Here is a 27,628-nt window from a genome sequence, read left to right on the forward strand (position 1 = left end):
TGCTACTTTTTTGATGAGTGAGAACAGGATTTCTTGCCCTCCCCCTTTTTTGGTCTGTTCCCATTAGTGCTTCTGGCGTGTCAGCTTGATGTGTGAGATGGACAGAAATACAGGGAACTCATCATCCTGTCATCGGTTGGGTCTTGAGGTCTTGAGCTCTTCTGCCTTCTCTCTGCCTTTCAGGATCTTACGTTTGTTTTATATACAACATTTAGGGTTTTCAGCCGTACTTAGCTGGAAGAAGAGTGAGATGTCTCTCTATTCCATCTTGTTGGGGCTGCTGGGATTTTGATAGTATGGGTTGACTATAAATAAATGTGGGGCATAATTGACATCTTTATAATATTGTCTTTTGAATTCAGGGCTATGCACATGCTAGGCAAGTGCTCTGCCAATGAGCTACAGACCCAGTTCCCATATTATCATGTTATTTTTTTAAATGTGTGTTTAGTTCCATACTTGTTCTCCTTTCTGCTTCTCCAGTGATTCAGCTGTCAGGCATTTTGTTGTTGTCCCACACAGGTCCCTGAGGTTCTAGTTTTGGGTCTCTTCCTCCTCGTGTGCTTCCTTGTTTGTGAGGAGAGGAGGGTAGCCCAGGCTCCTGCCCTACCACAGCTGCAGTGAAGGAGGGGAGATGTAGAGGTGCCCCTTCTGGAAGGAAGGTGAGGGCTCTGCCACAGTCCTTCTTGTCCCTGCAGAGCAGGGATGTAGGTCTGTTCTGGCCCTTAGCCTCTGTGCTGGGGGAGGGGTGCCTCCAAGTCCTGGCAGAGGGGATGAGAGGGCTCTGCCACAGTTGCCTAGGCCATGCTTCTTGGTGAAGTGTTGGAGAGGCACATATCTTTTTTGCGTGGTGTTCGCCTAGAGTAGGGAAGGTGTGTTGTTTCTGTCCTGCTTGGTCACGCTCTTGCCAACACTTGACTAAAAGAAACAAGGTTTCTTGTGTGTGACCATGGGCATGTCTGGGCCACAGGCCCCTTGAGGTCCAAGGCCTGCTACATAAGGGTTAAACAGCAACAGTAACAAAGACAACAAGGACCTTCTGAGTCCATTTTCTTTTTCCCATCTTCAGAGTCTTCATTTAATTTTGAGTTTTTGAGTTTTGAGTTTTGAGCAGTGCTTATTTGTTATTTGGTAGTTAGTAGAAGGAATAATGAGGAAAGTGCTTGCTCCATCATCTTGTGAACTGGGGGTTTCAGGAAAAAAACTTCTATGTCTTGCTACTTCTCATTGTCAGTTTTGTTTTTTAAGGCTAAGGATTTTATTCTGGCAGCTTTTGTTATTTTTTTAGCTTTTGAATAATACATTAATATCTATATTGTTAAAATGTCATTTTACTCTGAGCATCTTCCTTTGGTCTCATCAGGTTTTCAGCCTGTATGGACCTGAATTTCTGTGGCATTTTTCCTGAGAGCCCTACAGGTAGCTGAAATGCTGGGAGGTTAGTGTGGATTGTCTACTCACTCTTTTAAGGCCAGTGAAGAATTTTGTATATGTGATGTTTTCTGGGGAAGAAATGTTATAGACTTGATGATGGAAAACAGAAATAGTGAGCTGGAGAGTCGTTGGAATTAGGCCAGATTTCAGTTTTTAAGGCACACACAGTTTCTTAGCCTCTGAGAGTAATTGTGTCACAATTCTCTCTGCTTTGAGACTTGCTAACAAGATCACTGCATGTAATCTCTGAAAGCTTAGGGGCCTGTCTTTACCACCTAAAAGGTAGGAACAGGTGTACTACACTACATAGCGTTTTTTTGATGATCTTAATATTTTCCTCATCCCCTTCACCCCTGCTTGTGTGGGCTTTCTCATCCAGCGAAGAGGTCATGGAACAGGGTAGAGGAGAGTGTGGCTGTGGAGTCGCTAATCAAGACCTCTGGAGACCAAGCAGGATGCAGGTCTGATTTTACTGCGCAGTTACCATGTATATGTAATCAGGCAGCAGCTAAGCAGATTACAGGTAGCCATCAATGCAATTTCTTGCCAGATGTCCTTGCAGCGACCAGTTGAGGAGGGGGCTATGGAGCAAGTACTGGGACTGCAATACATGGCCTCACACAGAGGGCTGGCTGTGCCTCCGGGGTAAGCGGTTTGCTGCTCACCCGCCTAGCACAGGGGAGTGGTTTGTCACTCAGGCGCCCTTAACTTATGCCATATATACAGTACCCTGCACTTATCCCCACACCCCCTCCTTTTTTTGGGTACCAGTGATTGAACCCAGGAGTGCTTAACCACTGAGCCACATCCCTAGCCTTTTTATATTTTATTTAGAGAGAGGGTCTTGCTAAATTCTTGGGTCTGGCTTTGAACTTGCAGTCCTCCTGCCTCAGTATCCTGAACCATTGGGATTGTGGGCATGTGCCAGTGTGCCACTATTCTTAATGAAATGGAGTCAGATGAGAAATTAAATCAAGGTGCTTGCAGTTGCTGGGTGGAGTTTGAAAAATTGTCAAAATATTGTTTGTTTTTCAGTTGTGTTTGGTGGGCATAAAGTTTGACATATTAAAAGAAATTTGTGCTTAATTTGCTTTTTAACATTTTGTTTAAGAGTATAATGCATTCACTAAAGCCAGTACTTTCCCCACATCTCTGTTACTCCAAGGTGGGAAAGGTTTTTATTCCTGGACTGCCAGCTCCCTCCTTAACAATGTCCAACACCATGCCGCGGCCCAGCACGCCCCTGGACAGTGCCAGTACTCCTAAGCCTCTGGGTAAACTGTTGGGATCCTTGGATGAGGTAAGAAGTGGATTAGGTGTTAGCAAAACTATTTATCATCTATTTATTAACTATTTATTATCTATTTTAGATAATACTTACAAAATGTGTTTTTGAACACACATGATGAAATTGCCATACATTAACCTCTCCTGTGATCTGTGTGCTACTCTCTAGAACCCTTGAAGGTTCTAGAGAGGTGAAAGTGATATATTCTTTTCCAGCTAGGGAACTCGAATGTACTTGGATGGAGTAGGTGTACTGTCTAAGAAATTATAATTTAGGGTAGACTGCTTTTATTACTGTATTATTAGGGTAGACTGTTTTGACTTTTGAGGAACAAAACGTTCCCTAGACTCACTGAGGTAAAGATGGATCCAGTGGCATGATGTCGCAGAGCCAGAGTTTCGTCTCTGAGAGGCACATTGTACTGGGAGGCTGAGTATGGAGTCTAAACAGAAAAGGCCTTGGGAAAGGAGGAGTCACAGACACAGGCCTGAAGGCAGCGAAGTGGAGAATAGTTGATAGTGTGTTGACATCTCCATCTCCCAACACGTTAGGGACTCCATGGATCTGTTGAATGGACACTTAGATTTTAGTTGACTGCAAGGTGAGACAGGGTAGGAGGGATGGTGGTAATGGTAAACCCCTGCTCATTTCCTGTGTGTGAGGCACTGCCGTGTATTTCATAAGTATTAGTGCATCGAAGTCCTGAGAACGGCTTTGTTGACTGAGAAAATGCTGGGTGATCCTTGTTTATAACTGGACACAACTGGATATATAGATGCCACTTGTCCAGTGCCATAAAGCTAATGAATAGTAGAGCTGGGGTTTATAGGCTTTCTAACATGCGCTTAAAGGTAGAAAGGATAAAAGCTGGTTTTATTCTGAATGCAATTGCTGGAGCATTACAGGTTTTTGAGGAAGGAGTTGTGAGTGTAATGGTATGTTTTAGACAGGTTTCTCTTGGAATTAGAGGTAGGGAGATCACTTAGACTCTGAATGAGGTCTGCATCCATGTGAGAGATGCAGAAAAGGTCTAGCTAGAGTGGTACGAGACGAGAGTTGGCCGGTGACATACGAGACCTGGGGAGGCGTAAGTAACAGCTTGTCACCTGATTGGTTTTATACTGCTGGACTTGGGAGAGGTGCCGTGGAACAAAGCTCAGACTTCCCCAAGCTACCTGGCAAGTGCCTGTCTTTGTTAGTTTAGGTAAAGAAGGGTATATTTGAGGAACACCTAAGTGCAGATATTTAGGGGAAATTCAAAGGGAAAGTTGGTGCTGGCAGTTGTACTGATAATGTCTAGGGCCTAGTTTAGTTTTTAAATATGCACATCATTGAGCTTTTTTTCTCTTTAAGCGTATTTGCAGGGCTTTCAGAAAGGAAGCTGGAGAAGTATCACAGGGTTTATGTGATTTGGAAGTAATGTAAAATGCTTTCCAGCTTTTTGAAGAGTTCCACAAACTCAGGAATCGCTAGTGTCCTTTGAGGTCACAGGAGACTGTGGTTTCCCACTGGGTGTGGGCCTTCCCACTTCTCTGGCCGGTAGCACAGTCCGCTGGAGCTGCATTTTTCCTGACTGTTGGAATGAAAACTGGACAATAAACACATCTTAGACATGATTGGTTCTCAATGTTAGATGTTCACCTGGGGAAGTTCTAGATTCAATATAGAAAGGGCCAGAAGTCATGGCTAGAGACTGAAGATTAGAAGCATCTGTAGTTACCATCAAAGAGCATTTAATTTTTTTGTTTATATATTTGTAGCTAAAAATATTTGCTCTTATATTTTCAAATAAATACTTGCTTAGAGGAGAAATACCACTAAATATGGGTCTCATTTATCTACTTTTTATTGCTATCCTTTTTCCCTGCTTTCTTAGTTCCTTAAGTCACGTGTGCCCTGCCTGCCTCAAATTGCAGGTTGTGTGTCTAGCTCTATGAAGGGTGCTGTGGGCTTCTCTTTGCTGTGGCCACTCTGGCATCCTCAACCTATCTGTATGCTCCTTTGCCACCCAAATTACAGATGCCCAGAGCAGGAAAAGCCCGTCCCTGTGGCTCCTGTCTCTCTCAGATCTTGGTGGCTCCATCTAAGCTTGGTGGCCTCCCCAACTTTCCAGAGCTTTCCTCCGTCAGATGCATTGCTGTTGTTTCCTGTGGGGAGGTTGGTCTGCTGCATGGTACTATATGGTAGGTGCAGTAGAATGGTTTTAAATCATTACATGAGATCATTTGTTAGACCATATGCACACGAGAAATACTTTCTTTTATCCTTAATTTTTCAAAAAGTACTTCATTTGTCTTTTATTTATGACGTTTTACAGGCTGTTCTATTGTCCCCAGTTCCGGAACTGAGGGATTCTTCCAAACTTCATGATTCTCTTTATAATGAGGATTGTACCTTCCAGCAGCTTGGAACTTATATTCATTCTGTTAGAGATCCTGTCCATAATAGAGTAACTCTAGTAAGTATATCTTTAAAAGATTAGATGGCGGGGCTGGGGATGTGGCTCAAGCGGTACCGAGCTCGCCTGGCATGCGTGCGGCCTGGGTTCCATCCTCAGTGCCACATGCAAATAAACATGATGTGTCCGCCGAAAACCAAAAAATAAATATTAAAATTCTCTCTCTTTCTTTAAAAAAAGAATAGTTAAAAAAAAATACAGATTAGGTGGCTTTCTAAGAAATATGCCTATCATTTCAAATTTGTCAGGATGCAAAGTTTTGTCTGAAAAACAAGAACAAACATTTTATACAATTTTTAAAATATTTTGCAATGTGTCACTTTTTTGGCACTATTTTACTTTTAACTTTAGGTGTTTCTGCTTAAGTTTTCTAAAGTCTTTCTATTATTAAAAATGTTTCAGCAACAAAACTCTGTTCAGTAAGTTGCATTGCATATTGACGTGATTTTTGTCTTTTCTTTAAAAGTAAGTCACCATCCTAGTTATGGTGATGTAAGCTTAGTATGTCTATGAAAATAGATACTTTTTATTAAATGCTTTTTTGGAAATGTTTTATAAATAGGTACATTTAGTTCAAGTGTTCATTTTTGTTTGAAAAATACTGTTTATTTTTTTTATTGACAGGTAGTCTTGTATAGCTCAAGTTCTGTGTGTCTTGTCTTATTTGTTTCTGTTCTTTTCACTAGGAACTGAGTAATGGCTCCATGGTTAGGATCACTATTCCGGAAATTGCCACCTCTGAATTAGGTATGATTGATAGTCAGACCTCACTCTTTTGTGAGAGCTCTGGTAAGATTTGAAGTAACTGCTGATTTATATTAGCAATGGGGATTTTAACACTTATGTTGCTGTTTTGAAGCCACCGGTCAGGTTTTTCATTTTGCAGGGAAGCTGTAGACAACTGAGGGTGCCTAGACTGGAGTATCTGTGAAGGACATGCTCATTCTGACTGTCTGAGGTGTCATTTTTTTTTTTTTTTTGGAAAGGAGGTCTATCTGTGTTGCCCAGGCTGGTCTTAAACTCCTGCTCAGCCTCCTGAGTAGCTGGGACTACAGGTTGCCTCCTTACACCCTGCTTCTCTAGGATTTTCATGCTGAAGAATTTGATGCAGCAAGATTTACAGTATTATAGGGATGTGCTTCTTGGAAGAAAATCTGAGAAAACAGAAAACCTACACAATTAAAGTATTTCTTGGCATATTTAGTAATGTTTTTAATTCTAAAGTAAATCTCTCAAGTTTAGATAAATTGTGAAATTAACATAATTACTTTGATTGGATAAAACCTAGTATTAAAGTCAAAATACAATCAGAAATATTTTCAGAAATATTGGAATCTGCTTCAGTTATTACTGAAATGTGATTTGGAAGATAATAGTAGAGAATATTTCTTTTTTTTTTTTTAATATTTATTTTTTAGTTTTCGGCAGACACAACATCTTTGTATGTGGTGCTGAGGATCGAACCCGGGTTGCACGCATGCCAGACGAGCACACTACTGCTTGAGCCACATCCCCAGCCCAGTAGAGAATATTTCTGAACATAGAATCCTACACAAAATGTTAGGATTGAAGGAGTTAGCCACCCCCCCCAAAAGAAAAGAAAAGAAAAAAAAGAATGCCTTTGTGATATAAGAAAGTTCACACATGTGTTAGTTTCAGACTCTAGCTGCTAAAGCAAAACGTCGGCAGATTGTAGACTAGAATGACTTTTAAGAATTTGTTTTTTGCAGGTGTGTAAATGGTATTCCAAATTTGTATAGAAATTCCTTGCTTTTCTAAAGGGTACTTAGCCAGTAATTGTAAGACCAAATACCTAAAATACTATGTTTAAACAAAATATATAAAAAAACAAACAAGGAGGGCTGGGGATGTGGCTCCAGTGGTAGCGCGCTCACCTGGCATGCGCAGGGTGCTGGGTTCGATCCTCAGCACCACACAAAAATAAAGATGTTGTGTCCACCGAAAAACTAAACAACAACAACAACAACAACAAAAAACAAGGAAGGAAACAAAATAGAGTCTTGCCCCTTTACAGCCAAATAAAAGCACATAATTCATGTACATGAATTTATGTACTTAAAAAGAGTTCCTCAGACCCTCTTGCAGGATCTGGGTTACACTTACTGTGTATTCAAATGTGATATCCTTGTTATTTGGTTTTCTAACATTTTTTGTTATCAGAAATAAAAGTACAAAGATTTGATTGACAGGAAACTCATTTAGACCTTTTTTTAAATGCTAACTAAGCATTGCTGTTTGTGGGTGTGTATATTAAATAAATATATATCTACTAAAATATTTAAGCAATATTTCATATAAGAATGTTTTTCACAGAGTAACTTTAATTTATTGTCCAAGCTAGGACATTTTTGAGTGAAAAGGGGAGCAGTTATTAATTGTTGGCAGTGGATGGAAGTCAGTGTTGTCCCAGGTGAGCTGAACTGCTGCTCACCTACCTTCTGATCCAGAGTTAATGACCCAATGGCTGTCCTCAGACCTCTAGCAAGCCCTGTTGTATTTATTAGCTGACTGAAGTTTCAGATGATTGACACAGTAACGTGTGCATCCTTTGGGCTCTTGAGTGACATTTCTCTTTTCATAGTAATTGACCTTCCCATAATAGTAATTTTAAAACTTTATTATTGAAAGGTAGGAAGAAGTGCATACATACAAAGCATATTAAAATTAATCTTTGTTTTAATAGTACAAACATGTGTGCATGCAATTAAGTTCGTCCTGCCCAAAGAAATAGCAGTTCAGATGCTTGTCAAGTGGTACAATGTCCACAGTGCACCAGGAGGACCCAGTTATCACTCCGAGTGGAATTTATTTGTGATTTGTCTCATGAACATGATGGGTTATAACACAGACCGCTTAGCGTGGACCCGAAATGTAAGTAAATTCAATTGTTTTTCTTCATGAACTATTCTATTATCAGTGTAATGTTTGCATAATTGGCAATGTAGCATTCAGAATATATAGCAGACAGATTTAAAAATAGGTAAACCTTATAAAATATTGGACTAATGTCAAGGCTTATTGTGTTTATGTATTATAAATCAAATGTCACTTAATACTTAGTAATTATGATCACTAGTAAAATGTTATTGAGTTTATAATGTTTTAAAGCACATTTGACTGTTTCTCATTTCATTTCAAAATGCCTGCTTGTTATGTTAGGATTAGTAGTAGACTTGTTTTTTATTTATTTATTTATTTATTTATTTTTTAGTTATCGGCAGACACAACATCTTTGTTGGTATGTGGTGCTGAGGATCGAACCCGGGCCGCACGCATGCCAGACGAGCGCGCTACCACTTGAGCCACATCCCCAGCCCTAGTCTTGGTTTTGTTAGTCAAGCAACTAAATCACAAGAGATGACAGACCTGTGATTTGTTCAAAGCCGGGACTAGGCTGTGCTTCTGACTCTTGGCTTAATGTTCTTTTCTGAAGGCAAGACTGTCTTTACACATGCAGTTGAGGAGGAGGGTTGATTTCTGAGGGATTGGCAGTCTTGGCCTGAGTACTGACTCCACTGTGGGCATAAGACTGGATGGCTCACCTCTCACTGGGATTGGCTCTTAGGCTCTTTGTAGGTATTTGAGAACCCTTCAGTGTGGTACCTTTAGTATGGGCTGTTTCCTTCCACTTGAGATTACTCCCAGGACAGCCCTGCCCGGGTCACTCTGAAGAAGTCACTCTAGAGCACACTTACCTTGGTTCAGGCCAGTTAGCTGTGTCCAACTATACATTTTAGCCTTGGGCTAGCAAACCCATTAAAAAATCATGTGCTTATTGAGAATAATTTGGAATATGAAGGAATTAAGAAGAAAATAATATTTATATTTTGTTACTCAGAAATAGCCACTCTAGGGGCTGAGATTGTGGCTCAGTGGTAGCACACTTGCCTAGCATGTGTGAGGCACTCTAAACATTTTGATGTTGCTTGTTAGATTAAATGCTATAAGTGGAAATTTCCTACATCTTTAAAAATCGTTCACAAAAGTCCCTTCATTTATATTTAGTTATGATAATGTGGTTTTATCGTAACTACGAGCTAGAAGTTAAGCATTGTTGAGTCCTTTTTTTCTTTTTATGAGTAATTTGCACGCATCATTTTCCACATAAATCTATACCCACACTCTTAGGGATTTCTTAGAGAACATCCACTCTGTGTTCTTGCCGAGGTCAGCCAGGCACCTGTTCTGCCTTGTTGGTTATGTATGTTGGTGAACCTTTGCCAGCCTCCTTTAAGATTTTGTCTTATTTCTGTGTAAGTAACTGTGAAGTTTGTTTCTCAGATTTGCAGTCATTCATAGTTCTTAGGTTTTGATCTGCAGTTCATGTCCTTTGCCTGTGTTTGTCTCTCCTCAGCCCAGCAGCCAAAGCAGTCCTGTCTGATGAGGTCAGGTCATGCTAGTCACTCTGCCAGAATTCTCCAGTGGCTTCCCATCCTGTTCAGAATAAAAGCCAGAGGCCTACAAGTTGCCCTCTGACTCAGCATTCTCTTACCTCCGTGTCTCCTCCTTTCTTATCTCTGCCTTGCGCACATTATCCCAGCCACACTAACCTCCTTTCTGTTCTCTGAGCATTCCCCTATGTTCTACCGCAGGTTCTTTGAACTTGCAGTTACTGCTACAGAAAATGACTCCCCCAGGCAAGACGCTCAGGTCTTTATTAGATGGCACCTCACTGTGGCCATGCTGGCTACTCCATGTACAATTGCACCCCCTCCATTTGCCTGGGAGGGCTAAATATACTATATGTTTAACTTATTTATATTGTGTGTGTCCCTTCTCCCTCCACTGGAGTATAAATTCTAGAGAAGTGAGGGTTTTTGTGTAGCTTTGCTTACTGCTCTCTCCCCAGGGCCCACGGTAGTGGCATGGCTGGATGGTCAATGAAATTTGTTGAATTGATGTCCTGGATACTGTTGTTAAGAGTTTGTGTTTGTTGTGGCATATGAAAGAACTGCCCTTTGCAATTTACTTCAAAATTATCTTACTGTGAAAAAAACGCAGTTTTCTTTTATTCTAAGCAATTGTGGTCAAGCTGCCTACCTTATTCCCAATATTCCATACCTTATTACATAAGAAAAGATTAGAAAGATAATTCTACATTGTGAATGAGGGCACTTCAGCTTTTTGTCGTTTTAAATGTGCCACTAACCTGTGAAAATTGTTGAAAAGAAATTATTTTTATAGAGTGGTGCCCCAGTGTGTGGCAGAGAACTAGTTCTCCTCACATTCCCCTGTTGTGGGAGGACTGGCATTGCCCGTTTTCTTGTGTGCCTCTCTGACTTATTGCATGATGGTGTCAAAAAAGGAAGAGAAAAATTGAAAATTACTGTTGCTGTTTTTTCTTTTTCTTTTTTTTTTTAAAGAGAGAGAGTGAGAGAGAGAAAGAGAGAGAGAGAGAATTTTTCAACATTTATTTTTCACTTCTCGGCGGACACAACATCTTTCTTTGTATGTGGTGCTGAGGATCGAACCCGGGCTGCACGCATGCCAGGCGAGCGCGCTACCGCTTGAGCCACATCCCCAGCCCTGTTTTTTCAAATAGATGTAGTCTTAGTATATGCCAAGGCTGGCTGGAACTCCTGGGCTCCAGTGATCCTCCTGCCCAGCCTCCTGAGTAACTGGGACCACAGGTGCACACCAAGTGGCTGTGACATGTATTTATAGGACTGCAGAGTTAAACCCTGTCCTCTTTTGTTCTCAGAGTCAGAGCTCAGGATAAAGAGGTCCTCTTTAGCCAGTGGTTTTCATCTTGCTTTGATCACTTTGCCCTTGCTGGGGCGGAGCGTGCAGCCTTCTGACAGTGCCTCATTTTGTAATTTTGGCCTGTCCTCCCTGGGGATGTGCCTGGAGCGCTTGTTGTGCTGCAGGTGTGATGGGTCTGTCGTCACATGAGTGGGAGAGGAGAGGACATGGCATTGAGTGCTGCCAACCCAGGCGCTGCACTCGGTGCTGCCGCATGTGACTGGATCTCAGCTTCATAAGACCTAGGACAAAGATAATTGTACCATAATTTTCCATGTGGAAAAATGAGTTTTGGTGGCTTTCCTCAGTGTTAATAAATAGCAGAACTGATTCTGAATCTTTTAAAGTGGTTAGTTGACTAATATGTTTATGATTTTTGTCTTCTCTTTTGGGGCTGTTTTCTAGTTTGACTTTGAAGGGTCACTTTCTCCAGTCATTGCACCCAAAAAAGCAAGGCCTTCTGAGACTGGATCTGATGATGTAAGCATTATTATTTCTTTCTAATATAAATAATCAGTGGATGATTGTACTGGTTTCCCGCTTCTGTGGTATTCCTGTTTGTCTGTATTTCCAGCATATTTTGCTTAGTTTATTTTAATACTGAATAATAGTTATTTGGAAGAGAAGGATTTGTTCTGTTTCCTGTGGTCATTTATTTACTTTTCCTCATTCACCATCTAAACATGTGTATTGCTGTGTGATTTCAGTGTGAACTTACAGATATTTTATTGTCAGTGTTTTACTGTCACCTAAAGTCATCACTTCCCTTTTTATGCATTAGTTCTCTAACTGGACTCTTAAATACACCAGATTGCATGTTGTCTGGAAATGGCGTGGCTGTTTTGTAGTTGTTTCTCCTTTCTTAGTGCTGTGATGTTTTAAAAGTTTTTTTCTTATTTCTATATTCACCTATGTGAAGATGAAACTTGAATTTTTTGAAGTGGATGTGGTTTTCTTTTTTAATAATGACATTATAAAAAGGCATCATTGTATTAACAATATTCTTTTTATTTTTCTTAGGACTGGGAATATTTAGTAAATTCAGACTACCACCAGAATGTTGAGTCTCATCTTTTGAACAGATCTTTATGTTTGAGTTCTTTGGAAGGTTCAAAAGTGAAGGATGAAGATTTCTCACAGAACCTCAGTCTGGATTCTTCTACTCTTCTCTTTCCTCATATACCTGCAATTTTTTTTGTTCTTCACCTAGTCTATGAGGAGCTTAAATTGAATACCCTAATGGGTGAAGGAATTTGTTCCCTAGTTGAACTTCTCGTTCAGTTGGCAAGGTAAATATTGTTTGTGTGTTAGAAACAGCCTTGAGGTCCTTAAGTGACTTTCTTTTCTTTTTCAGAGACTTAAAACATCACTATTTTTATTGACAAGGTTTGTAAGAACAGATATTTAAAATCAAAGGTCAATTTTTAGGTCTTCGTTGCTTATTCCATTCACTTGTATTAAGTATGCTTTCCCCTAATGTCCTAACTTTATCAAGAAACCAACCTGTGAAAATACCTGTTAAATCACTTATATATGGTGACTTTATTTTCTACATTACCATTAGGAACCTTGTAAGTTTCTGAAATTTACCTTCTTAGGCAACTAGAGCATTTTCTGTAAACCATGGAATTGTGTGAAGATACTGATTGAGAAAGTGCCTATGGACCATAGTGGGATTTTTAGTTTTTGTCACAAAATCAGCAGAAAATCACAAGAAAATGGGGATGACCATTTTCGAGAGTAGGTATCCTTCCTGTTACAGTGAGGAAGAAACTGTCAAATGTTTGTGAGCCTGGGCTTTTTGTGCAGATTTAGGGCCTTGTTACAGCTCAGGGCCTTTCGTGAGTTTCAGGCACTCCTAGTGGACCCAGGTGGCTCTCCTAGTAGATTTCAGCAGACTTTGTGGCTCCTTGTATTTGGCTCTGAATTCCAAAGGTCACACTTGGGTGTTGTTTGAGCCCTTTTGACCCTTAGTGAGAGAGAAGGTAAAATTGATATTTCCACCTTAGAGTTAAAGATTATAGCACATTTGCTGCTTTGTGTGATCTTCTTTGAGATCATGAAATTTTTTTTCTGAGATGTGGCAGTTTTAATTGCTGTCAGTTTCACTTATAACAAATCATTATTGTCATGAAAATTCTTTTGTAATTAATTAATTCCCAAACCCCAATTATGCTATCTGAAATCAGTGGCATTTTTATAGTGTTTGACAATTTATAGGTATTTTTTCACATACGTTTTCTTATTTAATTGTCAGAGCCTTGGAGTATGTTAGCTAGTGTTGCCCACTGTATAGGAGAAAACTCTGAAGTTTGTGGAGATGATGTGGTGGAGGTCACACCGCTGTCCCAGAGGGGCAGGAGCCTGGAGTGCTGTTCTGTACTTTCGCCTCCATGAAATGTACCTCGCAAAAGGGGCTGTGTTGCACTGTCAGTCTGGGTGCCTCAGAGCCCAGAAACACAGTAGAGACTCTACATTGGATTATCTTCTGTGACATGAGCACATTTTTAAATTGAAAAGTTCCACTGATGAATCCTAACTCCGTAGAGGGAAAGTGCTGTACCTTCTTCTATATATTTGCTTATGTTTTAGGGACTTACAGTTGGGGCCCTATGTCGATCATTACTACAGAGACTATCCCATGCTTGTCAACACTACTGGACAGGTGTGCACAATTGATCAAGGTAAGCATTCGTGCCAATAAAGATGCTCTGAACTGTGTGGTGGTGTATGCTTATGTCTTTCTCAGTGAATGGCAGAGGTTGTATTTCTTACCACCAGCCCAGGGCCATTACTTTTCACCAGGCAGACTTTAGTATTCAATCCCTGACTGGTTGTAAGTCATAACCTCTTCAGCATGTAGGGAAAACTTCACCCTCCCTATGGGGTCTGAATGGCAGAAACTTGGAGAGTTTCTGGTACTTGGGATGCTCCAACCTGGACCTGTGTTATCCTGCTAATAGCCACTAGCCATGTTATTTGAATTTAATAATACGTATGTATATACACACATACAAACGTGTGTGTGTGTATATATATATGTATAAACTGCACTAGCCATGCTTCAAATAGTCACATGGGGCTGGTGCCCATCATGTTGGACAGCAAGATGAAAATGTCCTACATTATCACCTTGAGCTAATGTGACTTAGCAGGGCCTCAATTCTTAGATTAGAGGTGGATCCTTGATATCTCTTGTGTTTTCTCACCTTTAGAGTTAGGCTAAAAAGTTTTAGTTAGACATTTTTATATAGTATAGTAAGATAGTCCGTTGTTTACTGTGACAGAAAACATGAGGCATTTTGGAGAACGTGGAGAAATGTTGTTTCGAGATGACATGTACTGTTGATTGATTTTCTTTTAGAGTAAAGTAGTATTGTCTTAATGTATTCTTGTATCTATAAATATTTATTTAATTTTAAAGGTCAAACAGGATTTATGCATCATCCATCATTTTTCACTTCTGAACCACCAAGCATCTACCAGTGGGTGAGCTCTTGTCTGAAGGGCGAGGGAATGCCCCCCTACCCGTACCTTCCTGGAATCTGTGAACGAAGCAGACTTGTTGTCTTGGTATGTATGTAGAGTGCTGCCTGTCTTGTTGGATTGTTTTTTTCTTTTAAATTAAATTAAAAAATTACATAGTAAAATGAACTTTTTCTTCCTGTGTACAGTTTTTGAATTTTAGCATATCATTACCATTGTCATCAGGGTAGAAAACGTTTGTACCAGTGCCCCAAAAGTTCCCTCACAGTATTTTTCTCTCTGGAGATGGCATCTTGCTATGTTGGCCATGCTGGCCTTGGACTGGAGATTCCTCTGCATCAGCCTCCTGAGCAGCTGAGATCACAGGCACACACCACCTCACCCCGCTTTCCTTGTGATTTATGATCATTCAAGTCATCACCATTGTCATCAGTTATTGCATTGTCATCATTGTCGTACTCTCTTGCTGATTTGCAGCCTGTCACGTTGCTGTACCTTGGTTTTCTCTTGAGGATAGTTGGGTTGGTTCCAGTTGTTAGCAATTGTAAGTATAGCTGCTGTGAGCTATCACGTAGAGCCTTTTGGGTGAGTGTAAGTTTTCATTTCTTTAGGGTAGGTCCCTAGGAGTGGGACTGATGGGTCACAGAGTAAGTGTATTCTTGTTTGTTTTTTTTTTTTTTTTTAAGAAACTGTCAACTGTTTTCCAGAGTGGCTATTCATGTCAAATTCCCACCAGCAGCATTTATGAGACTATATCTTTGCCTCTTGTCAGGTATTGTCCCTGTTTTTAGTTTTTATCATTCTAATAGCTGTGTAGTGTTGTCTCTCTTTCTCTCTCTCCTTTTCCTTTTTTTTTTTTTTTGCCTTCCTTTAATGGATGTCATGATATTTTGAATTTTAGATGTGAGATTTTTACTTTTTGCAGATACTTTCTCACTTGTCTCATCATTCTCTTAATGCTTTTTCCCCACAAAAAAATGTTAAAGCCATTTTACCAGGTGTTTTTTTTTTTTTTTTTTTTTTTTTTTTTTTTTTGCATGGGGTTGGGGAGATGTTGCTTTTGGTATTATATTTAAGAATTTTTAAATTTGAGTTTAGGCCTTGAAGATGTGTTTTCTTATGGAGTTTTTTGAGGTTCATATTTTACATTTAGATCTCTAATTTCTTGTGTTAATTTTATATAAGGTGTGACGTTTGGGTCAAGGTGTTCATTATCTTTTTGGATATCCAGTTCTTGGACACCATTTGTTGAATGACACCATTTTTGTACTTTCATCAAAAATTAGTTGGCCTCGTCCTGTACTTCTTTTTCCAGTTCATTGATCTCTGTGACTGTCCACACTGCCTTGATTATTGTAGTTTTGTAATTAGCCTTGAAATTGGTTAGTTACTACTCCTATTAGTCTTTTTAAAAAATTATCTTTACCATTTCAGGTTTTTTTTTTAAAACTTTTGTATATTATTCTTATAATCACTTTATCTATAGTTAAAAAAAATTCTGTGAACACTTTTTTTAAGGAAATACATCTTTGTTTATTTTTAGAGTTTAGTTTATTTTGAATAGTTAATAAACCTCAAACCTTCATTTAGAACCGGAAGGCATTGATGTAAGTGAGTCCTTGGCATGTGTCCTTCTGTTCCTGAAACTGCAGCAGCTTGCTGAGGGAGGGCCCAGGTGGACCTCTGTTGGGGGGTCATCTGAGCATAAAGGGAACCATGTGCTTTTGTTCCCTCTCCCAAGTTAGCAGACTGCAAATGTCCTGGCACCCTACCCTTTTCTTTTACGTTCTTGAAAAGGGCTTCCCAAGCCCACATGTAGGCTGTGTTTTTTTTTTTTTTTTTTTTAATAGCATTGGCTAAATATGCATATCATTTTAACCATTTTTAAGTGTACAGTTTAGTGACATTAAATATGTTCACATTGTTATGTAATCAACAGCACCCATACCCAGAACTTTTTTATCCTGCCTAATGTAAATTAGGTAACTGTCATACAATAGCTTCCCCTTCCCCCTTTTCTCAGTCCTTGGTGACCTCCTTTCTGTTTCTGTGAATTTTTCTGTTTGTCCTTTTGTTTCTGGCTTATTTCACTTAGCATATTGTTTTTTAGGTTCATCTGTGTTCTAGCATGTATATAAATTACATTCCTCTTTAGGCTGAGTAGTATTCTGTTGCATAGAGGTACCATAGTTCACGTTTTTTTCTGCAGATAGCCACTTGGGTAGTGTAGACACTTGGGTAGTGTCTGCCTTTTGGCTATTTGGCTAATGTTGCACTGAGCCAGGGATATACAAGTGTCTGTTCAAGTCTGTACCTTCAGTTTTCTGAATGTACCCCCCTGGGAGTGGAGCTGCTGGGTCAGGAGAGTAGAATGTTTGACTTCTTCACAGTGGCTGTGCGTGTGTGTGTGTGTGTGTGTGTGTGTGTGTGTGTGTATGTATGTGTATATATATATTTTAGTTGTAGATGGACACAATATCTTTATTTTTATGTGGTGCTGAGGATCAAACCCGGTGCCTCACACTTTCGAGGCAGGTGCTGTACCACTGAGGTACGCCCCAGCCCATAGGGGCTGCACTTTTTATATTTTCACCAGTAATGCAGGAGGGAGGGGTCTAATTTACCCACATGCTTGCCAATCCATAATTTCCACCTGTTTTTTAAAATTGCAGCCATCCTCCTAGGTGTGAAATGGTGTCCCATTGCAGTTCCCTAGTAACTGGCGATATTAAGCATATTTTCATGTGCTTATTGCTATTTATAGATCTTCTTTGAAGAAGTGTCTGTTTAAGTCCTTTGACCATTTCTTTTTTTAGTTGGATCTGGACACAATATCCTTATTTATTTATTTTTTATGTAGTGCTGAGGATGGAACCCAATGCCTCACACTTGCAAGGCAGGCACTCTGCCACTGAGCTACAGCCCCAGCCCTCCTTTGACCACTTCTGAGTTGTGTTTTTGTTGTTGTGGAGTTCTTACACGCTGGATGTGATCCCGGTCCCATGCTCGATCTGCAGGCGTGCTGTCATTCTGGCGGTTGTCCTTTCCTGGTGTTCTTGGTGCTCAGCTTGCCTCTCTGGGCTTCCATCTTCACTTTGTTTGTACTCCTGGCATTACTACCTAACTTGCCAGCTCACAGACCCATGACATTTTAAGTAAGAATATTAAAAATATTTCGACAGTTTTTATTGATGGGCTTCGATTTTGTCATGAGTTTATTTGCTTTAGTGTTTTTGATTCGATGTTTGGGTGAGGAGATATTTGCAATAACTTGTACCAGACCCTTCCTTCCAGCTTGTGGCTCTTGGTTATCGAGTCTCACCGTGGAGATGGTGGAGTCCATTTACCATCTATCCAGATGAGGGAAGGGAAAGGAAGGAAGTAATCTAATTTTATCAGGGGTCTTTGTCTTCAAGGAACTTTGTTTTATGATTTAATACACCTGATTTATCTCTACTTTGATATTTTTGAATAATGTAATCTCAGCTAAAAAAACAGATTAAAAATATACTTTTATCATAGGCTAAATATTCTACACTTTTTAGAGTGATTCCCCCTCCCCCCCATATCTTATGTTCCTTTTTTCCTTAAAGCAAATACTGACATAGCTCTTTGAGGTTTAGAGTAACAGTGTGGAGATTCTTAGTGAGTAGATGTATTTTGGCCCAATAGTTAATCCAAAATGGATTTGAGGTAATTAAATTTTAAAAATCTGTGTGTTGTAATACATTGACTTGACAAAGCAGTATAAACCTTCTTTGTTTCTTCTGTGTTTTTTTTTTTTTTTTTGGTGAGCAGAGGCCTTATATATTAAATAATTAACTTCCTCTAGAGGATGACCTTGATTATTTGAATTAGTATGCAAATTTATTTGGGTACTGTTTATAAGTAAATATAATGTTTTAATGTTAAAGCCTAGATGAGATAATTCTAGATGCTTATTAAATATGACTAGGGTTATCTGTCAGATGACTTGGAACAGGTGTTGGGGAGAATTTGGAGCAACTGAACCCTTGTACTTTGTTGGTGGGACAGCAAAAATGGTGCAGCATTTTGGAAAACTGGCAGTTTCTTTTAAAGTTTAACTTGTACATACCACAAGACAAAGCAGTCCTACTTTTGGATATTTACCTCTGTATGAGAAATGAAAACATGTGCTTGCACAAAGACCTTAATCGAATGCTTAAAGCAGTTTTTCTCATATCTGTTATGAACTGGAAACAACCCGAGTGTCCCTTGGTTTTCAGTAAGTGAGCAGAGTTTGGTGTATCTGTATAATGGCATACTCCTTAGCACCGACAGGAGCAAACCACTGACCCTCACAGTAACGTGTTTGTGTGCCATCTTGCCCACGTGGGGCCCAGAGGACCACGTGGACTATCCCTTCTATATCACGTGGTAGGGCGGACAGGACCGTGGGGCAAGAAACAGCTGAGCAGTTTCCAGGGCGGGTGTAGTTGGCAAGAAGGGGCAGAAGGAGCGTTCTGTTGTGGTGCAGATATTCCATATTGTGAGTCAGATTGGCGCTGTGGTTGTATAACATCTGTTCAAACTTATAGCATTGCACACCTGAAATGGATGAATTTCCTACCTTATGATTTTTCCTAATTATATTTCAGTGGTTTAAAAAAAATAACCGTTTCTTGTTTTTTTTATACAGAGTGTTGCACTCTACATCCTTGGTGATGAGAGCTCTGTTTCTGAGGAGGCCTCACAATATTTATCCAAAATAACTTTAGGTAGGTTGGTATAATAACAGGCCTATGAAAATAAATTTTATAAATGTGAATATTGGAATTGAAATAAAATGTTCATAAGCGTTTGCTTTAGAGGCTGTCTTGCCTCTGGTACTTTTCTGGTTTATATTCCATAAGTGATTTTTCAGATACCAGAATTACTTAGAATCTGGTAAATCTTTTATTTTCAGTGTGTCTAAAAAGGACTATGTTAGCCTCAAGGAAGACATTAAACTTTGGCTTTGCCGTAGTACTGTGCATTTTATTATTTTATGAGTGGTTTGTTTGTGAATTCTCATTTCCAGAATGATTATCAAAATAAAATTTTATTTTATTGTCTTTTAGCTCCCCAAAAGTCACAAGTGGACCAAGAAGAAAACAGGTCTTTTATTCTGTTTGAACTTTTGTGTTTAAATTTAAAACAGTATTGTTTTACTGTTCTATTTAATAACTTTGCTTTTTCATCTCCTACAGTTTTAGTTTCCGTCATGCTACATCAGTTTCTAGCCTAGCTGAAAAGTTAGTTGTCTGGATGACAAGTGTAGGTAAGAACCCCTCTGTTACCCCCCTGACTGGTCCTGCATCCCCCAAGCCTGCTGGGACTGGGGTAGGAGGGAGGGGCTCTGGTTTTTGGGCAGCTCTTGGATTGTGATTACGCTTCTCCAGGCCTGCTTCCTTTGCTGGTGATTTCACCATCTCTGCGTCAGAATAACTGGGGTACCTGCTTTTTATCTTCAGCGCCTTGAAGTCCTCATTATTCACTGTGGGCCAGTTGAGGCTGTATCTGTGGAAACTTTAACCACTGTTCATTCAAACTTGAAGCCTTGTGATACTCTGGTATCAGAAATAGGTATTTCTGGCAAAGTCTGAAATTAATTGTATAAATGGTACAAGAATGCTTTTGAAGGCTGAAGGCTGAAGATTTTAGGCACCATGATGACATTCTCTGGAAAAGAGGAAAGAGTTCTGTATTTTCTGTTCCCCAAACCTGTGTTTCTAGGTTTTAAATTAACTAAAATATTAAAGAAGTGTTTTCAGAAACAGTTGGAAAAAACAAAATTAATAATTGCTGATATGAGTATATGATTAAAAATATATGAGGGTGTTATATAGAGTTCTGTGTTAAAAAATAATGCTTTAGTGAATATTTCAGATGTTTCTGAAATCTTTTTGTTTTTTTGGTTGTGCTGGAGATTGAATCCAGGGCCTTGTGCAAGCAAGGAAAGGACTCTTTAAGCTGTAGCCCTAGCCTGATGTTTCTGAATTCATATCTGAACTATATTCTAAATGAAGTTTTCTGTTTTTGTTTTTTTTCCCGATACTGGAGGTTGGACACAGGGTCATCTTTCCTGGTTGTTTTTTATATGCCATTTTGAAAATGAAAATAATTGTTTTAGACTTTACATATAGGATACTTATGCCAGAAAATATTGGCTGAGTTCTGTCTGTATCATCTAATGTTTAGTGAAAGTGTTATTCTCATATAAGGAAACATTTTTCATTTCAATAATTGATCAACTTTCTAAACCTTGAATAATGCATAGCTTTATAAAATTTAGAAACTCACTATGGGAAAAGAAGTTTGCATTAGTCTGAGGATTCAAAAAATTAAATATGAAGTATGTTATAAAAGAGAGTGAAATATGTATATTTAGTTTAGAGAATTAATTTGAAAGCAAGTATTGCTATCCTTATCATGAAGCTTTGATGGGAGGGAACACTGACGTGGAGTTGAGGGTCCTGCTCTCTGCTGCTGGGTGGAACCCTCCACACCTCACTACCCACCTACCTATCTGCTACCTTCCCCTGCTTTTCTTCATAGTTCTGTAGTTTTTTGTGAGGGCGGGGGCGGGGGCTGGGGCTGGGGCTGGTGGGCCCTGGGGATTGAACTCAGGGGCACTTGACCATTGAGCCACATCTCCAGCCCTATTTTGTATTTTATTTAGAGACAGGGTCTCACTGAGTTGCTTAGCACCATGCTTTTGCTGAGGCTGGCTTTGAACTCGCAATTCTCCTGCCTCAGCTTCCTGAGCTGCTGGGATTACAGGCGTGTGCCAGTGTGCCCGGCTTCTGCATTTTTATGTGTTGCTTTGTATGGTATGTTATTGAACCTTATGTAAATATGTAGATATGTGTGTTTTGTCTTGATTCCTTCAGTCAACATTATTTTTCAAATATTCACCCATGCTAACTCCTGTAGTAGTGCCTGGAGTCATTCTATGGCGACAGACAGTAGAACTTGGCCCTTCCCCCATCCCTTTTTTACCATAGTGACACAGTGTTGCTGTTGAGTATTTTTATACTTGTGTATGGGTGCACAAGTCCTCTATATTCTGTCTGGCTGTTGGTGGCCTAAACCAGGTGGACCTCACTACATAACTGGTTGTAACAGTTGATACCACATGGGCTGCAGGTGAGAATTCCTGGTGCTCTGTGTGCTCGCTGGCACTTAGTATGGATTGACTTCAGGATTGTCAAGGGAGAGTGAGATCATATTTGCCAGTGGTTTCAATTGCATTACCCTGACCACTCTGTAGGCAGAGTGTCTTTTTTCATGTGTGTTGACCATTTGTGGGAAATGGCTTTGGTCCTTTGTGGTTTTCCTATTGGATTGTCTGTGTTTTTCCTCAGGCTTTTAGGCATTGTCTTTGATATCAAGTCAAGCCATTAATGTAGTAGTAAGATGAATAAGATGAATTTCTTTTCTTCCTGTCAGGATAGAAGTGTATTATCCAGTCAGAGGATAAGTGGCAATTGGGAAAGTAGCAGTTCTGAATCACCACTGTCCCTTGTTCTCCCTTCCTTTCACCACAGGATTCACTCAGAGAGATTTGGAAACTCTTCCTTTTGGAGTTGCTCTTCCCATCAGAGATGCAATTTATCACTGTCGTGAGCAGCCAGCGTCAGACTGGCCAGAAGCTGTCTGTCTCTTGATTGGACGCCAGGATCTTTCCAAGCAGGCTTGTGAAGGAAACCTACCCAGAGGGAAATCTGTGAGTGGTAACATAGGGCAGTCAAAGTTCAATTTTAGATTAAAAGAAAATCAAAGTAGAAATTTTTTTAAATTTTTTTTTTTTGTTGCAAATATACTTTTAATTTGTCTTTTACATGCCAGGTGGGGTTTATTATTAAATACATCTTATTGATTGTAAATTGGGCACTGGAGCAGGAGATTTTGTGACTGTTCTGTCTTGTCTAGTCCTTTTTACTTGAGTCAGGACAGGCACTGAATCATAGATGATCACCATGACTGTTTCCCTGTTTGTACCCAAATTAGTCATTAGCCACTTCATGATTATTATATAGGAAAAATGAGAACACGTGTATCCTGAACTTGGTTACTATATCACTTTTGTTTCTCATACTTTCTGATGTGCTGAATGACCTTTTAAGTAGGTATAAATATATCTTTTAAATTACATAAAACTGAAGCCCCAGGAAAAGATTTTTTTTCTTTACTAGAGTCTTTATCTGCTTAAGAGTAGGTCCTAAGAAGCCTAGAAATGAAATATTTCTTTATATCCATATATCTTTTATAATCAGCTTCTCTTAGAAATGCAACTTGTAGGTAGCTGTGGTTGTCAGCCATTCATTAATTATATCAAAATAGCTAGTAGGGAGGGTTTTGAATGTTCTTAACACAAAGAAATGATCATGATAGATATCTAGCTACTCTGATCATTCCACAGTGTGTATGTGTATTGAGATGTCACATTAAACCCCTAAAATATGAAAAATTATATATCAATTAAAAAATTTACATGTTTTGTGAGCTGTAGCCATGGCAGAACACTATTAGCATATATGAGATCCTAGATTTGATCCCTAGTACCATAATAAATAATTAAGAAATGTATGAAACTTCTAGAACTCGAGTTAACTTTTTTTAAAATATTTTTTTTAGTTGTAGTTGGATACATTACCTTTATTTTAATGTGGTGCTAAGGATCGAACCCAGGGCCTTGCACATGCTAGGCAAGCACTCTACTGCTGAGCTACAATCCAAGCCCCTCTAGTTAACTTTTAAAAATAAATAGTAAGAATGAATCCCCTCCTGGTGACTCATGTCCCTGAGGAAACAGTGGGGATTTGGCTCTTAGTAGTGTTGGAATTGTCACATAGAAATTAGTCCATTAGGTCTTGGGCCCTTAATGAGTCTTCAGCGCCTGTGTGAAAACTTACTCCCAACCCCAGAGTTGCCTCAGTCCCGTGCCAGAATGTTTCCTTGGGGATCCCATCTTCAGCAGGGTGCAATACATCTCTTTAAATGTGTACCGAAATATCAGCTCTTAACAAGAAACAAATTTTATTAACAGTATGTTCTTTCCCTGACCAAAAATCGTCTTCAGTATTTTTTTTTTATAAGAGGGAGTATTTCATCACCATTAACAATTACTTAAATGTCATCATTTGTAATCTCACCCAAATTCAATTTGTTCAGTTATTCCAAGGTACATTTTGTAACATGAGCTATCTGGGCTTGTATTTTCTGGGTAACTCTCACTCCTAATATACTGTCATGTGTCACTCAACAATGAATGTGTTCTGAGAGATGTGTCACTAGGCAGTTCTGTTGTAAAACACCTTGGTACTCATGGCCAGTGCCAGTGTTCTTTTAAGGGACCACTGTCTGTCTGTGGTCTGTTGTGAAGGAGCTGTGCTTATGCAGGGCTTGACTATGGCTTCCTTGAAAATTAAATCCCCCCAGAGCAACCACAGTGAATTGTTATGAACTAACAGGGATAATCTGCTCGTATTGGTTATTTTTTTTCATGCTAACGTTGTTGCTTCCACATTAAGTATAGCAAAAGTTTAATAACATTTTCAAGTGAGATTTAATTTTTTGCTAAAGGCTTATAAAACTCTTCTTGGAAGCAAGTGGAAGAATCCCATGTGAATGCGTTTTAGTTGTAGTCAGACTGAGTTACATGAACCGGAGCACCCTTAAAGCCCCCAGCAAGATTCTGAGGACAGGGTGGCAGTCAGTCCCTTTCTTCTTCTTCTTCTTTTTTTTTTTTTTTAAGTTGTAGATGAACATCATTCCTTCCCTTCCTTCCCTTCCCTCCTTCCCTCCTTTCCTCCCTCCTTCCCTCCTTCCTCCTTCCTCCTTCATCCTTCCTCCTTCCTATGCTGAGAATTGAACCTAGTGCCTCACACATGCTAGGAAGCACTTTACCACTGAGCCACAACCACAGCCCTCTTTTTAGGAAATTTTTATTTTTTAATTTTGTATGTTTAATTTTTAGCTTTTTTTTAGGTGGACACAATATCTTTATTTTGTTTTTTTTGATGTGGTGCTGAGAATCAAACCCACTGCCTTATGCATGCTAGGTGAGTGCGCTACCACTTAAGCCACATCCCCAGCCCCTATTTTTAAATTTTTTAAAAAAATATTTATTTCTTAATTGGACACAATATCTTTTATGTATTTTTATGTGGTGCACGTACTAGGCGAGCGTTCTGCCACTGAGCCACAACCCTAGCCCCGAAATTTTATTTTTTAGCCTCTTTAAAGAATCTTTCATTTGAAACATACTTAAGAGGAAAAAAGTGAAAACTGACCATTCTGTAAAGGCACTGATCAGCAGACAGAATTTAAGGTAGTAGGCATGCAGTGAGCAAAAGTGGACTCAGAGTCCACTGGGAATAGTTTCCTTTTTAAAATGGTTAGGGTGTAGATTTTTATAGTTTATTTAGAATTTTTCTGACTAACTTAAATTTTAAAATTTTCCCTCAGTTCAATAAAGAATGTTACCAAGTAGAGAATCGTGAGTGCAAAGCCAGCTTCAACAAAAGTGAGGTGCTAAGCAGTTCAGTGAGACCCTGTCTCTAAATAAAATACAAAAAAGGTCTGGGGATGTGGCTCAATAGTTGAGTGCCACTGAGTTCAATCCCTGGTACACACACCCATGCCCCCACCCCTGCCAAAAGAAAGAAAAAAAAAAAAAAAGAATGTTTCCAAGTAGGCACTATAGTGATTTTAAAAAAGATTTGAAGGAGCTGGGCATGCTGGTGGCTGGTATGGTTCCACTAACTTGGGAAGCTGAGGCGGGAGGATCACTTGAGCCTAGGAGTTCAGGCCAACCTGGGCAACACGATGTGTAGCCAGGGTCCCAGTGTACCCTGGGAACCCACAGTCCTGCTTTGGAAAACTTGTTTACCTGTGCTGGTGTAGTCATGGTGTTCTCACGTTCTCACGTGTTCTCACATTCAGTAATTACCTGTTGCTGTTTGTTAAATTATTATTATAATGAAGTCTGTCACCCAGGTGCTCTCATCAGATGTTCCTTCAGGAACAGAAGCTGAGGAGGAGGATGATGGCATGAATGACATGAACCACGAGGTCATGTCTTTGGTGTGGAGTGAGGACTTGCGGGTGCAGGATGTGCGCAGGCTGCTGCAGAGTGCGCACCCCGTTCGTGTCAACGTGGTGCAGTACCCGGAGCTCAGTGACCACGAGTTCATTGAAGAGAAGGAAAACAGGTAAAGGAGCACATCCATTGTCTCTGGCCAAGTGTTTTGTTAGATCTGAGACTCTGTTTTCTCTTCACATTTTTAGCATTTGAGGCTCTAAACAGATTTTAAAAGTCATAGTGAAGTTAAAACCTAACCACAATTTTTTTTTTCTCTCTTTTTTTCTTTAGTGGCCCTGCTGGGGATTGAACCCAGGGCCTTGTGCATGTGAGGCAAGCACTCTACCAACTGAGCTACATCTCCAGCTCTCTTAATCATGCATTTTAATTTTTCATCCAGCCTCAGTAAAGCATACATGTTTTCAGAATACCTGTGGCAGTTAAGGGCATAGTTAGATCCTCCTCTTCTCGAAATACAACGGTGTACTGTTTAGAAAACGTGAATCTAAAACTATTTTGCTGGTAGTCACCTTCAGAATTGTAAACAGCAAAACACTGCACTCATTCTTCTGTGTCTTAATCAGAAATAGATTTTGAGTGTTTTTCTTTTAAACTTAAAAGATTTTTTTTTTAAGTGTGACAGGTTATACTCTACAACCATTTGGTTGGATACACTATAACATGTTATAGCCATTTATAAATTGTTAGACTCAGTAGTAACCAGTGTCATGCCTGTGACCTTCCAGAGCCATTGCCCTTGGATACTTGAACTTAATTTTTAAGTTTTTATTCTTTTTTCTGCCTGTCTCTCCTGTCTGTCATTCCTTTGCCACTATTTTCTAGTTTTTACTTTTTCTAAAGGCTCTGCTTTAGCGGGAGGAGGCAACCTGTATGTAGCACAGGTTACAGAGGCTCTGAGCCATAATTTCCATATGCAGCTAGGCACTAGTTACCTATAATGAGCAGCCTGAGGGTTGGACAAGTTGAGTGTGGAGCCTAGGAGTAAGGAGCACGGGCTCCAGAGCCAGGCGGGGCCACTCTCTGCTGGGTGACTTTGGATAAATTACTGAAGCAAAGCTACCTCTGTTGCTCCCCGTGTGCACGTCTCCCCTCTGCACCCAGTGTGATATATACCTTTAAAATTTTTTTAGTTATAGATGGACACAGTATCTTTACTTTGTTTATTTATTTTTATATGGTGCTGAGGATCGAACCTTGGGATTCACATGGGAGAGGCCGGTGCTCTGCCACGGAGCCACAGCCCCGGACGTAGTCAGTATTTGTATAGTACCTGGAGTCCTGCCTCACACAGCGAAGCTCCATACTGCGGGCCAGTGTCACTATCAGTGCATTGCTTCTTAGATGCTCATTTTTTAAAAAACTTGTTACTATCTCTGAAATGAGAATGCATCTTTTAGTCAATAGATGTCAGTTCACTTGGCGGCATTTTTCTTCCTTGGTACTTTGTGAGCTCATGAAGCATTTAATTAGTGGCATCTTATATTCAAGAGATACAGTATTCTTGTTATCGATGTTATAATTTTGGGACTTTTGCAAGGCTGAATTGGATTATGTATAAGATTTCCACTAAGGGGCTAGGTTGTGGCTCAGTGGTGGAGCACTTGCCTAGCAAGTGTGAGGCACTGGGTTCAATTCTCAACACCACATAAAAATAAATAAATAAAAAAAAATATTGTGTCTATCTACAATTAAAAAAAATTAAAAAAGTAAAAAATTTCCTCTAAAAAATTCTATGGGAAGCAGCCTCTTGGCCTTGCCTGATCTCGAATTAATGTGGCTGTGTTCCCAAGGAAACTTAGAGCAGTAAAACTTTCCTCTCCATTGCACTAGAAAAGGAATTATATATGCATATAATTACAGGGGGAGAGTTCTTATGGATAGCTTCATCTGCAGAGAGAATGTGCGCCCATTGGTTAGCTTCTGAAGGGATATTTCTGTGTTTTTAAATATAACTTTGAAAAGCATTTCTTAATTACAAGTACCACTTTCAAAATTTGGTAATGTTTTGTCTTATTTTAAGGGCTTATATGGAAAGGAATTCAATATAGAAACAAATCAGAGTGCTGTGTTAATTTTGTAGGAGAGCCCA

At 39.5% G+C, this 27,628-nt stretch overlaps 1 protein-coding gene and 1 non-coding gene across 4 annotated transcripts in view; one reads left to right on the top strand and one right to left on the bottom strand.

Moving 5' to 3' along the window:
- Anapc1 (anaphase promoting complex subunit 1) overlaps positions 1–27,628 on the top strand; it is an 80,124-nt gene that overhangs the window by 21,765 nt on the left and 30,731 nt on the right. For 2 of the 3 annotated variants that reach the window (XM_076832850.1, XM_076832849.1), the window contains exons 14-26: positions 2,600–2,734; positions 5,040–5,180; positions 5,867–5,927; positions 7,885–8,072; positions 11,349–11,423; positions 11,964–12,232; positions 13,536–13,627; positions 14,368–14,516; positions 19,090–19,168; positions 19,511–19,547; positions 19,640–19,710; positions 21,980–22,158; positions 25,422–25,648. In XM_076832850.1, the coding sequence (XP_076688965.1) occupies positions 2,600–2,734; positions 5,040–5,180; positions 5,867–5,927; positions 7,885–8,072; positions 11,349–11,423; positions 11,964–12,232; positions 13,536–13,627; positions 14,368–14,516; positions 19,090–19,168; positions 19,511–19,547; positions 19,640–19,710; positions 21,980–22,158; positions 25,422–25,648 (1,703 nt within the window). The remainder of the gene's footprint in view (positions 1–2,599; positions 2,735–5,039; positions 5,181–5,866; positions 5,928–7,884; positions 8,073–11,348; positions 11,424–11,963; positions 12,233–13,535; positions 13,628–14,367; positions 14,517–19,089; positions 19,169–19,510; positions 19,548–19,639; positions 19,711–21,979; positions 22,159–25,421; positions 25,649–27,628) is intronic. The other variant, XM_076832851.1, reaches the window with a different exon arrangement.
- Positions 25,810–25,879, bottom strand: Trnav-cac (transfer RNA valine (anticodon CAC)). Its single transcript has one exon. It is a non-coding gene; the product is annotated as a tRNA-Val (tRNA).

This window comes from Callospermophilus lateralis, chromosome 14, assembly GCF_048772815.1.
Source record: "Callospermophilus lateralis isolate mCalLat2 chromosome 14, mCalLat2.hap1, whole genome shotgun sequence".
NCBI classification, from domain to species: domain Eukaryota; kingdom Metazoa; phylum Chordata; class Mammalia; order Rodentia; family Sciuridae; genus Callospermophilus; species Callospermophilus lateralis.